General features: G+C 42.9%; 3 protein-coding genes across 9 annotated transcripts; 2 read left to right on the plus strand and 1 right to left on the minus strand.

Annotated features, from left to right (window-relative positions):
• The first annotated feature begins 1,797 nt into the window (after nt 1–1,797).
• On the plus strand, nt 1,798–3,197 carry LOC6629802 (SAP domain-containing ribonucleoprotein). 2 transcript variants are annotated; one of them, XM_002053342.4, is made up of 2 exons: nt 1,798–1,951; nt 2,012–3,197. In XM_002053342.4, exons 1-2 carry the CDS (start codon nt 1,922–1,924, stop codon nt 2,957–2,959), a joined length of 978 nt encoding a protein of 325 aa, XP_002053378.1. In that variant the 5' UTR covers nt 1,798–1,921; the 3' UTR covers nt 2,960–3,197. The 2 variants fall into 2 exon arrangements, with proteins under 2 accessions (XP_002053378.1, XP_015027185.1); XM_015171699.3 differs by having other exon boundaries at nt 1,820–1,951; nt 2,081–3,197.
• A 381-nt stretch (nt 3,198–3,578) lies between these two features.
• On the minus strand, nt 3,579–8,421 carry rump (heterogeneous nuclear ribonucleoprotein rumpelstiltskin). 5 transcript variants are annotated; one of them, XM_015171942.3, is made up of 5 exons: nt 8,259–8,418; nt 7,553–8,137; nt 6,367–6,502; nt 4,001–5,186; nt 3,579–3,941 (listed from the first exon to the last, which is right to left on the minus strand). In XM_015171942.3, the coding sequence occupies exons 2-5, from the start codon at nt 8,107–8,109 to the stop codon at nt 3,886–3,888; spliced, it is 1,935 nt and encodes a 644-aa protein (XP_015027428.1). In that variant the 5' UTR covers nt 8,110–8,137; nt 8,259–8,418; the 3' UTR covers nt 3,579–3,885. The 5 variants fall into 5 exon arrangements, with proteins under 5 accessions (XP_015027428.1, XP_002053377.1, XP_015027427.1 ...); XM_002053341.4 differs by having other exon boundaries at nt 7,553–8,120; nt 8,259–8,417; XM_015171941.3 differs by having other exon boundaries at nt 7,553–8,130; nt 8,259–8,417.
• Nucleotides 8,422–8,690: 269 nt separating this feature from the next.
• On the plus strand, nt 8,691–13,661 carry AOX2 (Aldehyde oxidase 2). 2 transcript variants are annotated; one of them, XM_015171700.3, is made up of 7 exons: nt 8,691–9,227; nt 9,318–9,609; nt 9,695–10,429; nt 10,596–10,829; nt 10,892–11,336; nt 11,399–12,433; nt 12,493–13,661. In XM_015171700.3, the coding sequence occupies exons 2-7, from the start codon at nt 9,397–9,399 to the stop codon at nt 13,623–13,625; spliced, it is 3,795 nt and encodes a 1,264-aa protein (XP_015027186.1). In that variant the 5' UTR covers nt 8,691–9,227; nt 9,318–9,396; the 3' UTR covers nt 13,626–13,661. The 2 variants fall into 2 exon arrangements, with proteins under 2 accessions (XP_015027186.1, XP_002053376.1); XM_002053340.4 differs by having other exon boundaries at nt 9,321–9,609.
• Nucleotides 13,662–14,131: the final 470 nt, after the last annotated feature.

Raw genomic sequence — 14,131 nt, forward strand, 5'->3', positions numbered from 1 at the left:
TAAGGAAAAACATCTAGCAAGCTTATTTAAGAGCAAATAGATTAAAACTGCAATAAATTAGGAAATGCATATCTTACGCATTTAAAATTAAGAAATTGTATAATGTATACCCTGTAAGCAATGATAATAAATGGATAAATCTGCAACCGAAAAATAATAATAAACTAAATAATAATAATATCATAACAAATAAACATAAACATTTTTTTTCCATAGAGTATCTATTCTTAGTAGATGCGCCCAAAGAGCTCAGATTTGCCGATTTTAAGAAGCGCTAATGCGGCTGAAATCCACTTGCCATATGTTTATGTAAAAGCACAAATTAATATTGTTACTCACTGGCATTAAGTATTTATTATACTAACCGTCACAGCTTATTTTTCTCATTTATTATATAATTGAGTTTTGCATTATTAATATAAACCGTAACCAGAACAAATTAAAGATTTTGTATTATTTTAATAATTATATTATATTCCTACACCATTCTTATACTTTCTCTTTATATTGATAAGGACCTTGCTTATAAATGGCAGAATATTTTTGAAATTTAACTAACGAATGTTACCAGAGTACAACATAAATAGTTATGTTAAACTCAAATGCAGTTAAAAGCTTAACATACAATTAACATTACGAATAACATTAACATCAAGAAACGCCTTAAATCCGTAATTGCGTAATCCTATAAGCAGAACGTGAACGCGACTGTCATGACCAATTAATCAACAACTTGACCGCGGACTTTTGGTCGTATGCGTGTACGTTAAGTCATTGTAACTGTAATTAAAGCTCCCCCATATACGGCCATAGAATAAGTAAATGGAACAGCCGCAACATACAATTCACGTTTGCCATCATATTAGGCATTCATTACAATTATCATTGCAGTTGACATGCCTTAAAGGGCGGCAAACTCTTTTTAAATTCTGACTGGCAAAAGGTTAATGCGTGGGCCATGGCCTCCACAAAGAGAAGACCGGAAAAATTATAAATAAACGCAAGTATGCTGCAATTCCAATTAGATGCAGCTACTTATGCGCCACATGAGCAACATGTGTGCGTTATGCGTTAAGGGCCAAGTATGTGAGTGAGGGTATGTGTAAGTGTGTTTAAGAGAGTGCAGGTGCAGTTGCAGGTCGGTGTCAGTTAAAAACAAAGCAGCTTGGTCGAGTGCAGTTCAAGGTCAAGACACTGGCATCTATCCTCCAGACAAAAATACACACACACCCCTTTTTAGTCAGCTGCACTTTCATTTTCCAATCCAACACAATCTATATTTTCGACTCATGAGATTTGCTCTCGCACAGCGAACGGCAAAGAAGCAGGCGACGAGATAATGTTGCATGCATTTCCCGTTTCCGGTCGGGGTTTGTAGTGTGTGTGTGGATTGCACGGGTGGTGCTGTATGCCGGTTGCTTGCTATTTCTGAACGGCACTCATATTTTATATCTTATCTTGTGTATGCGCTAGCTATAGCCAGTATAAGGGTGAGTAGTAGCTGCAAAAGTGTGACAGCGATGATGTGACAAAAACAACTTTTAAACACATTAAAAAAAAAGAAAAATATCAAAGAGTAGAGTAGTAGAGTAGTTTAATCTTAGCGCTTTTATTAAGTAACCCTCGATAAAAATATATCACAGAGTTGAATATTTAAATCTTAGCGCTTTCATTGCGTTTCACAACACTCAGTAGCGAGCATAAGACTTCTCAGCACTTACTTCTAGTTTAACAGAATTTATTTTACGCTTGCTGTTAATTACAGCTAATGTTAATTTCGATGTTTCTTTACAACACTTATACTTCTCTTTGACTGTATGGACAATTTTTGTAGAGAGTTGCCATACTGCGAGGCATAACCAATTCGATACAAGAAAAAACTCTTGTTTGTGCCGCAAATTGATATAAAAAAACGAATAAAATGCCTGAAAGCGATGTTACCAAGATGAAGGTGAGTGAAAATAATATAAGCCAATCAAGACACAAACAACCCACGCTATACCCAATCCAGGTTGCGGATTTAAAGCGCGAGTTGAAGCTGCGTGGGTTGCCATTGAACGGCAACAAAAATGAATTACAGGACCGCTTGCAAACCGCGTTACTCGAAGGCGACATTTCACTGGAAGACAGTGCTATTGCCGACGCTATTGACGACGATGTCTCTTTGACGGACGAGGACGAGCACAAATTATTGGGTGATGACCACGAGGATTTGCTGCTAAAGAGCCCAGTTAGCACACCCACGGCGACAACAATACCAGAGCTATCTTTACATACGGCGGCAGGGTCAGATTCCCCATCGGAGGCAAGCAATGCATCGCTGCCGGCTAAGAAAATCGTGCTGAAACGCAACAATTCACATCCGCTGGCGACGGCGGTGACGACAACAACAATAATGACCTCAAAGGAAAATGCTGCACCCGAGGCAACAGACAGCACACCCGGAGCCTCGGAGTTAGAGGAGAAACCGACAAAAACGCAACGCAAACCAATCGTGGTCGGTGGTGCTGCAACTAAAAGCAAAGACGCGGCAACATTAGCCGACAAGAAGCTAAGTGAGCTGAGCATACAGGAACGCTTGGAAATGCGCGCAAAGAAGTTTGGCATTACACCCGAAACCAAAGCTGCTGCTGCTCCATCCGCAGCTACTGTGCCCACGGTTAACAAGTCATCTCCAGCTTCAATCAAGGCCAACAAGGGCAACAAGGAGACGGATGAACAGCAAAAGGAGGCTTTAAAGAGACGTGCCGAACGCTTTGGTTGTGTGGTGCCAGAAAAGAGTCCAAAAACCGTTACCGATGACCGGTTGCAAAAGCGCAAGGAACGCTTTGGTGCTACGGTTGGCACATCGACTGCAGCAAGCGATCCAAAGGGCCAGGGTGAATGGGCTGAAAAGGCGCGAGCACGTCTGGAGCGTTTTAAAACAACACCAGCGGCCGTAGCTGATGCAACAAAATAGACGAAAATGTTCTCTAGAAAACCCAGCTCAGTTTCCACGCTCGGGCTGTTCTTATTAAGCCACAATTAACCACCAACAATGCGTGTAGCCGTTAAGGGTATCTAACTTCAAAGAATATTATTCCATTTATATGGACTTAGTTTGAGTATTTAACTAGCTCCTGTTTCGATTAATATTTCTTTGTATTGCGAAAAAATAAAGATATACTTATTTTTAATGGTTTCTATCCATTCGAAAAGATTTCCCATATTAATTACTATCAAACAACTGCCGAAATTTAAACACCCTTGTACGATTAATATATATATGCCAAACAATTTGTGGTCCACGGTCCTCTCCCTACAAGTCGCAGGCTTAATAGACATGTCTGCGTGGATATTTTTATCATTTGGTAACTGGGCAGGTTGGGCTTTAATAATTTGTTTCGTGCGGGTCGTTGTCCAAGGCTATTTTTGTCAAAATATGACAGCCTATATCTAATCTACCCGTTACAAGGTAAGGGATATCTTCTTGGATCCGCGAAGTATTTTTTGAAACCCGTAAATGCAATCACTTTTATAACGTAAAGTTTACAATTATAGATTTAGAAACCTAGTATATAAATAGAACATTCTACTAATACTATATTAATATTGTTTATATATTTATTGGCTTCAATCACTTATAACTTACATGAATTGCGTCTTCTGTATTTTGGAAAGTCAATTATTTTATGATACTTTTTGTTATTAGTAATGTAAATGTATGTATAAAAATTAAACAATTAGTTGTTTGTGGGTTACTACAAACTAAAATGGTTCGGACAGTCTAGCCGCTGCTCTGCTGCCTGCTGTGGGTTAAGGTAAGCCGTTAATCGTGTCTAGAAGTTCCTACGGTTCATTGCGTGGACATACGGCCTTTGCGATTAAAAATCTAAGGGAAACGACTTAAAAGTAAGTTACTTTGATGGTACGACCATCCAGACGCGAGCCATCCATGAGAGCTGTGGATAAGAATTTATTGTTAGAGTTTTAAGCAAGACCAGGTTAATTGTATTCTTACCTATGGCTAGCTCCGCGTCACGCTCCTTAAAGAAACGAACCACACCCACATCGTTGCCGCGTATTTCGGCAAACTTGACATCACCGACGTCACGGAATTTATCGCGAAGTGTCTGCCATGTGCAGCTGAGTGGCACATTCTTGATGATAATAGTATCAGATTTGCGTGCACCATTGCCGCCGGCATTACCAGCGCCGACACCAACGCCAACATTGCCACCGCCAACGTTGCCACCACCGCCGCCAAACATGTCCAACTGATTGCCAGAATTGCCATAGTCATTGCCGTCCAGCTGATTATTGCCGGCATTTGAGACGCCGCCAGCGCTGCTGTTGTATGAATTGTAGCCAACATTGCCACCGGAGACGCCACCACCGCCGCTGCCGGTCGTACCACCGCCACTGTTGTAGTTGTTTCCAGCACCACCATAGCCGCCGCCGCCGCTGCTGTAGTTATTGGACAGACCAACATTGCTGGCAGAAACTAGTCCGTCATCGTTGCCGCCCGCATTGCCCAGATTAAGACCAAGGGTGTTCAGTGATGAGGTGAGCAGCGGATTGGACAGAGCGGCACCCAGGTTGCCCAAATTGCCGACCACAGCAGCCAAATTGCTGGGATTTAAGTTATTTAGATTGATGCCGCCACCGCCGCCTCCAGGATTGTTGCCCATGCTGGGCTTTTGAACCGGCGCCACTGGAGAGGGCTGCACAGCAGGGTTATTGCCAAACATTACGCCACTAAGGCTTCCCAGCAGATTGCTAGCATTGGAGTTACCACCGCCAACAACCTGACCGCCAGCCACTGCGGATAGCTGTTGGGCGCTCTGCACATTGCCGAGCAGTTGGGAAGCGTTCTGATTACCACCATTAGGCAGATTGTGGGCGACATCCTTTAGAGGCTCACCGTTGGGGCCTAGGCCAATGCCCACACCACCTAATCCTTCGGGTAGCTTAAGACCCTCACCCTTGTCGGGTATACGATCCAAACGAACTGTCATACGACGATCGTAGAGCATCTGGCGATCCAACATAGAAATTGCCTGTACGGCCTCCACTGGATGATCATATTCGACTACAGCAAAGCCACGACTATGACCCTCCTTATCCAAGGATAGATCCACGCTTTGCACCTTGCCAGCAAGCTTAAAGACTTGCTTAAGCTTCTTACTGTCCACCTTATAGTCCAGCTGTTGAGACAGAAACATCACAAAGTTTTAGATATTAAAATAATGGTCATCGCCTTGGACAACAGTTAAGAACGGATCAAATCATTGTCCCACTGTTGTCGACTCCGGCCGCCACCTTAACTAGGAGCAAACGAAGTCTGCAGAATCTCAGGTATCAAGCCGTTGGCCAGGCTAGTTGATCCAAAAGCGACGCAGCAGGCTCTCAGTTAAACGACTGTTTCATATTTATAACCCAGCTGCAGGTTTCCTCATCCCTTTGGAAGAGTCTCGATTATCGACCGACAAACAAAATCAGAATAGAACTAGATTAATCTAGTTACATAACATTACAACACAATGCAACAATAATGAAATCCATTCAGGGGATAGTCTGAAATTGAATATTATGTATTGATGCCGAGAGCATTTTTATTTTCACTTCATTTTAATATTTAAAAAAAAAAAGGCTTCAAGAACTTCCCGTCGGTTTTCAATTGTTTTAGAGCGTATACTCCATTCTCTAGTAAACGTCGATTGAAAATAAAACTGGCCTAGCACCCTTTTAGTAGGATGAACAGTCTTGGGAATTCGCCAAAATCTGGATGCTGATGCATATCTTCATATCTATCAATACATACAGGATCCATTTTCAAAAATCCCTATTTCCATTTTATTTAAAAATTTTGGACTGTCGCCGTCAATTCATTCTCTTTGAGACCGATATAAGAGAGTCAACGGATTATAAAAAAGGAAGGACTACAAATGTCATATTTATCCATCTATATCAGCTTTGTGAAGATCAAAAATCAAAGAAGAAAATCGTAATTATATTGTTTGAAGATTATCAAATACAAAGGGAGCAAAATAAATTATACAGAAAGGACGGGCGTGGAGTAAAATTGTATTCGCATCTTAGCTAAAAATCATATGTTATTTCTATAGTTGGGTTATAAATACGAAACAGAGCCCACGATGAAAACCAAATATGTGTACATACTTAGATAGAATAAACGCAACTTACGACTTAAAAACAACTGGGCGAAGAATGCACAAGCTACAAAACATATATCTATCATATAGAATATATGTGTATGTATTGTAATGGTTTGGTTGGTTTGGTTTGGTATCGGTATTGGTTTGTTTTTTGGTTCAATACAGTAGTTTACATAGTTATTGGAATTTTTATAATACTTATACTCACATTAGCAACAAAAACCTTATTATGCAAAGGTCCACTTATGCCAAGACTCTCCAAAAACGAAGCAGAAAGCCCATACAAATTGTAATTCGACGAATTAAAATCATTCGACATCATGTTAAAATTATTACGCCCAGATCTAGAAAAAGAAGCCAAAAGATCCAGAGAGAAAAAATAACAAGAGCAAGAGCAAGAGCAAGAGATAAAGCACAACAAATACACGTATCCCAAGAGCGCACGCATCTCAGCTACAATCGGATTAAATCCAGAACGCCGTATCTAAGATTACCGCCTTGACGTTGTTATTATATTTTAATTTTAGGCAAAAATGAAATCTAAGAAACATTTTGAATTTATTTAATTCGATAGCATAATTCGCAGAAACTGTATTTTCAATAATTAATTCTTTTTAATCATATATTCTAGAATAGCCAATGTTTGACAGAGTTAATATTCTGTCCAATTTACCACAGGATACTTAGTAAATTAATTAATCATATCATCAACTTCAACGACATAAATGAATGAATGCTGCAACCGAAATCAATGAAACTTTATGCTAACAAATTTATATATAAGGCAATTCCCGAAATACAGAAATGGAACAAATATATCCTATATTTTGTCAATAGATTTTTGATTTTTCCTATTCGATTTTTGGTGGAATTACAAACCGTAACAAACCTTATTATCAGAAAAAAGATCTATGACACAAAAGCCTTGTCTAAAAACGTTGCCATATTTATAAACCACTTGAATTCTCGTTTTTCCATTTGCTGAGGAACAAAAAACTGCCGACCGCTGAACAATTTAAGTCTAAAAGCGGCAGTAAACGCTGCGAGTAAACGAACAAGGCACAGGGTTTCCCTTTTCTTTTCGAAGTAAAGTTATCAGCAAAGTGTCATAGTTCAGTAAAGAGATCAATAAACCCCATTTCGGAACTTCTTCAATTAACAAGAGTATTGAAAGTTGAAAAGCAATCGTTGCCATTACCATTACAAATGATGATGCCTAATATGAAACTTCGTTAAAAACACTGAATACCCTTCCCCAAAAATTTCGATAGCAATAATTTTCTTTTTCTGATACACTAGCAATTATGTGCTTGGAACACAACATTTCTTCCTTGGCGATTTGCTTGGATTACCGGAAAATAAATAAACATGTGAAATATAATAATGATACTCACATTCTGTCATCGTCACGACGCGAAAAGCCTCGATCTCGATCGTCCATATGGTCGCGACCGCCACCATTTCCACCGCCGCCAACACCACCGCCTCCGCCGCCAGCACCATCGCGTACAATTCGCCCGTATTGATCACGCTGCTCGCCATGGTCTTCCTTGACAACCAGCTCACGTCCATTCAGCTCATAGCGATTCATTTTCTCCATTGCCTTTTGCACGTTCTCTGGATCTTTGAACTCGACAATGCCACAGCCACGTGCCTTGCCGCTTTCGTCATGGAACAGTTGGACATACTCAATGGAGCCGACAATGCGACGAAACAGATCTTTCAGGTCTTGCCAGCGGTAATCGTACGGAATGTTCGATATGTATACGCGGCAATTGCGTCTTTCACGGCTTCTGTCGCGTGCGATATTTGAGCCGCCGCCTCCTCCCCCACCGCCAGCGGCGTTGCCATTGTTACCGTCGGCATCAGAGAAACGTGAACCGCGTGCACCACGTCCTCGTCGGTCACGTTCCTTTTCACGATTTTCGACAGCATTCGCATCCATGTTCATGTCTCTGTCTCCTGCAAATGTCTGAAGTCTATACTAAATGTTACTCCGGCAACATGTTCAGCGTCATCGCGAAAAAAAGATGGCGACTTGCGGCGTCGTCGCGTCTTGTACGCCATTCGCAACATTTTCAATGCATATGACGTACTTACCTTAAAGTTTATTTTACTTCAAGATTGTATTAAAATTGTTGAATTGTTATGCAATTAAATCAAATTTAAAGCCACACAAATGTAATAATCAATAAAATGGGCAAATGCCGACTGCCGTGAGAAAAAATTGGAGATGTGTGATACTTAGTTGTATGGAAATCGGTTTAATCGGACTGACGGTTAATGAACAAATGAACCAAAACAGATGAGCTAGTTTCGAAAAATGAATACTTTTAGTTCTTTCGCACCCGCTTAGACTATCGACTAATTATCGACTTTATTTTCCTATCGGCGAAAAAAGTCTGCCTTTAAAAAAACTAACCATGTTATATATACTAAACATGTTGTTGTATTTGCCGATAAGCAAAGTAAGTTTGTTTATGTTGTCACTTTATATGTGATTATCAATTTTCTAGAATTGCTTACGCATAAAACGAGATACAAATTAATTCCTTTAATCCTAAACAAATATAGAAAACAAAGAAGATGCTTCTCAGGACGGTTTTATACCAAAATTTAATATATCAAAGATAAATGCGTGCAGACATGATCAGAGATGATGTAGAGACGCCTATGTTTGCCCAAAATAAGCACCTGTTTCCAAACGTTATACACATTTCAAGCCAAACAAAATTAACCGAAGCCGTAATGCACATATGTATACAGTATCTGATATATGTATGTATGTACAATATATGTACTTCAGATATGAATGAATTATTTTTGATTGGATTGAAAGGTAGACAATTTTCAATGCCTAACTCTACTTGTAAAGACAAATATGCATTATCAGCAAAGAGAATATAGCTTTAGCTTACGTTTAAAAGTCTTCCAGTTTCGAGTTCCATTTCTTTTTACGCTAAACAAATTGTACACTAAGCATTTAACATCCAAAGAGTATCACTTATTGCAACCCGAGACGAAAGACTTTCGTTAGGTTCCGTAAAAAGAACATGGGATAAAATAAAAGTAAGTTAAAGCGATTTGATTTATTACTGAACGTTTTGCGCAGTGCTTGCACGCAAGCTCAGGGAACCCGTTTAACTCAAATCTTTTTAGTAGTAATCAGGTTCCAGCAGGGGCTTTAAATACAAGCGCTGAGCAATGGATTCGGTATTTGGCTTCCATCTTCTTCAATATGAGCATCAAGTTCAATGTGAATGGCTTTCCGTACGAGGTGCAGCCAGCGGACTACGCCGCGGACATCACTCTAAACACGTTCCTCAGGGATCACCTCCATCTGACGGCCACCAAGTACATGTGCCTGGAGGGTGGCTGTGGCTCCTGCATTTGTCTCATTCGACGCCGACATCCTATTACAGGTGAAATAAGTTCCCGTGCGGCCAACTCAGTAAGTGGAAGGAAGGAAAATATTCAGTAGAAAAGTGGACTGGTCTCGATTAAAAGGCTATCAATGCATATGTTTCCATTTCAAGTGTTTGACCCTGCTCAACAGTTGCAACGATGTGGACATTATTACCGACGAGGGGCTGGGCAATAAGAACAGCGGCTATCACCCCATACAGAAGCGCTTGGCTAAGCTTAACGGCACTCAGTGCGGATACTGCACGCCGGGATTCGTGATGAACATGTACGGGCTGCTGGAGAGTCAAGGGGGGCACGTGACCATGGCTGAGGTAGAGGATGCATTTGGTGGCAATATATGCCGCTGCACCGGCTACCGGCCCATCCTCGATGCCATGAAATCATTTGCCGTGGACAGTAATATTGACGTTCCAGCGGAGTGCGTGGACATTGAGGATTCCTTTGAGCTGCTCTGCCCACGCACCGGCCAATGCTGCAGCGGCAGTTGTTCTCGCCCGTCGCTGCCAGCTCAGAACAGCAGCCATTGGTATTGGCCAAAGACGCTCGCGGAGCTGTTCGAGGCACTGGCTCAGGTGCCTAACGAAGAGGAGTATATCCTGGTAGCGGGCAACACAGCGCACGGCGTCTACAGGCGGTCTAGGAGTATACAGCACTTTGTGGATGTCAACATGGTGCCGGAGCTCAAGCATCACAGCATCGAACCGAACCGCCTATTGCTGGGTGCCAACGTGACACTCACAGATGCCATGCAGCTCTTTCGACAGGCGCAACAACGCGCCGGCTTCGAGTATTGTGCACAGTTGTGGACGCACTTCAACCTGATTGCGAATGTGCCAGTGCGAAATGTGAGTATGACACAATCCAGTTTAAAACTTGTTTCAGCGCCTATATGAATACGATTAAAAATTAAGATGAAACTTTCTGATGCTCTTCCAAGCCAGTTAATTCCATAACAAAAACACTTATGTTCATAGATAGGATACGGTTGATAAAATATATAATCATTTTCAGAACGGAACTCTGGCGGGAAACATCTCAATCAAGAAGCAGCATCCGGAGTTTCCCTCGGATGTATTCATCACATTTGAAGCTCTAGATGCGCAGGTCTTGGTGTATGAGAATGCACGCAGTCAACGGGTAATGAGCCTGTTGGCTTATCTGCAGGATACCACGCCCAAACTGGTCATTGGTGCGTTTATATTACGACCCTATCCCAAGCCGAAATACTTGTTCAACTCCTATAAGGTGAGTCTCTTCGATGAGCGTACACGCCCTCCACATAACTTCCCGGCTTTCTCTATGAACAGATACTGCCGCGTGCTCAAAACGTACATGCCTATGTCAATGCTGGTTTCCTTATCGAGTGGCAGAATACACAGCATCGCATAGTGGGCTCGGCTCGCCTTTGCCTTGGCAACATTCGGCCTGATTACGTGCACGCCCAAGATGCCGAGCAATTGTTGGTGGGTCGCGAACTCTACGACAGCGCCACAGTCACGCAAGTTTTCGAGCAGCTGCTGAGGAGCCTGCAGCCAGTGGAAATGCCTCCTGAGGCATCGCCTGAGTATCGCCAGAAACTAGCCTGCGGGCTTTTTTACAAGTTTTTACTTGGGTCGGCGCCCGAGGATCTTATCCCGCAGCGTTTTCGCAGCGGAGGAGACTTGCTGGAGCGCTCCCTTTCATCGGGAAGTCAAACATTCGAGACCATTCACAACAACTATCCCGTGACACAGGCGGTGCAGAAGCTTGAGGGTATGTATTTATCGTAGCTTTACAAATTAAGTATCTTAATTGAACTGCTTCACTTTTGTTAGGCCTCATTCAATGCTCCGGCGAGGCAAACTACGTAAACGATCTACTGACCACTTCTAATGCTATGTACTGCGCCTTTGTGACGGCCAAGCGGGTGGGAGCCACAATCGAACTGATCGATGCAACAGATGCGTTCCAGTGCAAAGGCGTGGTTGCCTTTTTTGGAGTCAGGGACATTCCAGGGGACAATAACTTCAACAATACCAATTTGCTGACAGTCGAAGTGGAGGAGATCTTTTGCTCCGGACGAGTTCAGCACTATGATCAGCCGCTGGGAGTAATCGCTGCCGTTACCCACGATCTGGCCGTATATGCGGCGACATTGGTGCGGGTGACTTATGCCAATAACCAGGCGAAGATCTATACCAGCATGAATGCCGTGCTGGCAGACAAGGTGGAAAATCGTCTCGTGACAAGCTGTGGGCCAACTGAGGAGTTTTCCAAGCCACCGGTCGACCCAGGCGATGTGCTAGGACGTGGGATTCTTGAGCTTGATTCGCAATACCACTTCACCATGGAGCCACAAACGACGGTGGTGGTGCCTGTTGAACAGGGACTGCAGGTTTGGAGCGCCACTCAATGGATGGACGTGACACAGGCCAGCATATCGCGAATGCTCAAATTGGAGGCAAATGCAGTCCAGTTACAGGTGCGACGCGTCGGCGGAGCCTATGGTGCCAAGGTTACACGTTGTAACCAAGTGGCATGTGCCTGTGCACTTGTTGCACACAAATTGAATCGGCCAGCACGTTTTGTGCAAACTATCGAATCCATGATGGAGACAAACGGAAAGCGCTGGGCTTGTCGCTCCGACTACGAATTTCAGGCGCGTGCTAATGGCTCCATACGCATGCTCAGCAACAACTACTACGAGGATGCGGGCTGCACCCTTAACGAGAATGTCGTCGACTTTCTCACCTTACCAGCAATCAAAAATGTGTACAATCTGACCAACTTGAACTTCAAAACAAAGGGTACTGCTGTAAAAACGGATGCGCCCAGCTCAACATGGTGTCGGGCGCCAGGAACAGCAGAGGGTTAGTCAAAGTTGAACGAGTATCTAAAGTTAAACGCTAATTCTCCTTTGCTCATGCAGCCATTGCTATGACAGAAACGGCACTGGAGCACATTGCCTTTGCGTGTAAATTGGACCCAGCGGATGTGCGTCTTGTAAATCTCCGACCGGGCAGCAAAATGGTACAGCTGCTGCCTCGATTCCTGGCTTCCACTGAGTACCGCAAACGTCGGGAGCAAATCAACTTATTTAACGCTCAAAACCGATGGCGCAAACGAGGTTTGGGTTTGGCACTAATGGAGTTTCCTTTAAATGTGAGCATCGCCTTGTGCTACCCCACGACGGTGGCTATTTACCATGCGGATGGCTCGGTGGTCATCTCGCACGGTGGCATTGAGATAGGTCAGGGCATAAATACAAAGGTAGCTCAAGTGGCTGCGTTTGTGCTAGGTGTGCCGCTAGAGCGCGTGCGTGTGGAGAACAGCAATACAATCACGGGAGCCAATTCTTTTGTGACAGCCAACTCAATGGCCAGTGAACTGGTTGGAATTTCCGTGCGCAAAGCCTGCGACACACTTAACCAGCGTCTAGAGCCGGTCAAGCGCAGGTTGGGCGCCAAGGCTAGCTGGCAGCAGGTTATCGAGTCGGCCTTTACCCAATCGATCAGTTTGATTGCAACTGAATCTTACAAAATGGGTGATCAAAGTGGCTACAGCATACATGGTTTGAGTCTGAGCGAGCTTGAATTGGACATATTGACTGGCAACCACGTGATACGTCGCGTTGACATCCTAGAGGATGCGGGCGAGAGTCTCAGTCCCAGCATTGATGTCGGTCAGGTTGAAGGAGCCTTCGTCATGGGTCTGGGTTACTATCTAACCGAGCTAATGCTCTACGACCGCCAAACGGGTCGCCTTCTTACGAATCGCACTTGGAACTATCATCCACCAGGCGCGAAGGATATACCGATAGATTTCCGCATTGAGCTACTGCAAAAAAGTCCCAACCCCGTTGGTTTCCTACGCTCAAAGGCCACGGGCGAACCGGCTCTCTGTCTGGCTGTGGGCGTGCTCTTCGCCATGCAGCATGCTATACAATCGGCCAGGCAGGATGCCGGATTGCCGCGGGAATGGGTGCGACTGGGCGCACCAACCACACCAGAAACCGTTGTATTATCAGCGGGTAATGAAGTTCAGCAATTTGCATTACAATAGTTTAAAAATATAGCTATATCTATTGCTATTACTATACTTATATATAATCCTTTTCTCCTAAAGTTTGGTGTTCAATTATTTTTAGATATGGCATTGATTTATTTTTTCGAAATTGCGATTCAAAAATTAGTTTAAATCGTACCTTTAAATTCTAGTTAGCACAGTTCCCTTAACCAATACTCTTAAACAAATCAAAGAGAATTTTTATATTCTCCCTATCTAAGCCTAAAGCAAAAGAGACCAGCCTGCTATATCGATCCATTTGGTTATAGCTCATTGTTTACTCTTATCGGTGATTTGATTAGAAGTGATATGAAAAAAAAACCAATTGAAGAATAAAAGAGTGCAGCTACTAAACTGGACAGTTTCAGTAGTGCTAAAGTCACCGTGGACTTATCATCGGCATTGGAATTGGTTGCAGAACATTATGAAATTCATCATTAAAAAGTATTTAAATACAGCAAAATCAGATTAATGCACCTGACTAACGGTATATATAAAACTAA

The sequence above is a fragment of the Drosophila virilis genome, chromosome 2, assembly GCF_030788295.1.
Source record: "Drosophila virilis strain 15010-1051.87 chromosome 2, Dvir_AGI_RSII-ME, whole genome shotgun sequence".
NCBI lineage: Eukaryota > Metazoa > Arthropoda > Insecta > Diptera > Drosophilidae > Drosophila > Drosophila virilis.

Excerpts from the sequence above, each read along its gene's own strand:
- LOC6629802 (XM_002053342.4), top strand. The coding sequence starts at position 1,922 with ATGCCTGAAAGCGATGTTACCAAGATGAAG. Across the intron at positions 1,952-2,011 it reads GCGATGTTACCAAGATGAAG|GTTGCGGATTTAAAGCGCGA; the intron begins GTGAGTGAAAAT and ends TACCCAATCCAG.
- rump (XM_015171942.3), bottom strand. The coding sequence starts at position 8,109 with ATGAACATGGATGCGAATGCTGTCGAAAATCGTGAAAAGGAACGTGAC. Across the intron at positions 5,187-6,366 it reads ATAAGGTTTTTGTTGCTAAT|CTGGACTATAAGGTGGACAG; the intron begins GTGAGTATAAGT and ends CTGTCTCAACAG. Across the intron at positions 3,942-4,000 it reads TGACGCGGAGCTAGCCATAG|CTCTCATGGATGGCTCGCGT; the intron begins GTAAGAATACAA and ends TCTTATCCACAG.
- AOX2 (XM_015171700.3), top strand. The coding sequence starts at position 9,397 with ATGAGCATCAAGTTCAATGTGAATGGCTTTCCGTACGAGGTGCAGCCA. Across the intron at positions 9,610-9,694 it reads GTTCCCGTGCGGCCAACTCA|TGTTTGACCCTGCTCAACAG; the intron begins GTAAGTGGAAGG and ends TTCCATTTCAAG. Across the intron at positions 12,434-12,492 it reads GGCGCCAGGAACAGCAGAGG|CCATTGCTATGACAGAAACG; the intron begins GTTAGTCAAAGT and ends TTGCTCATGCAG.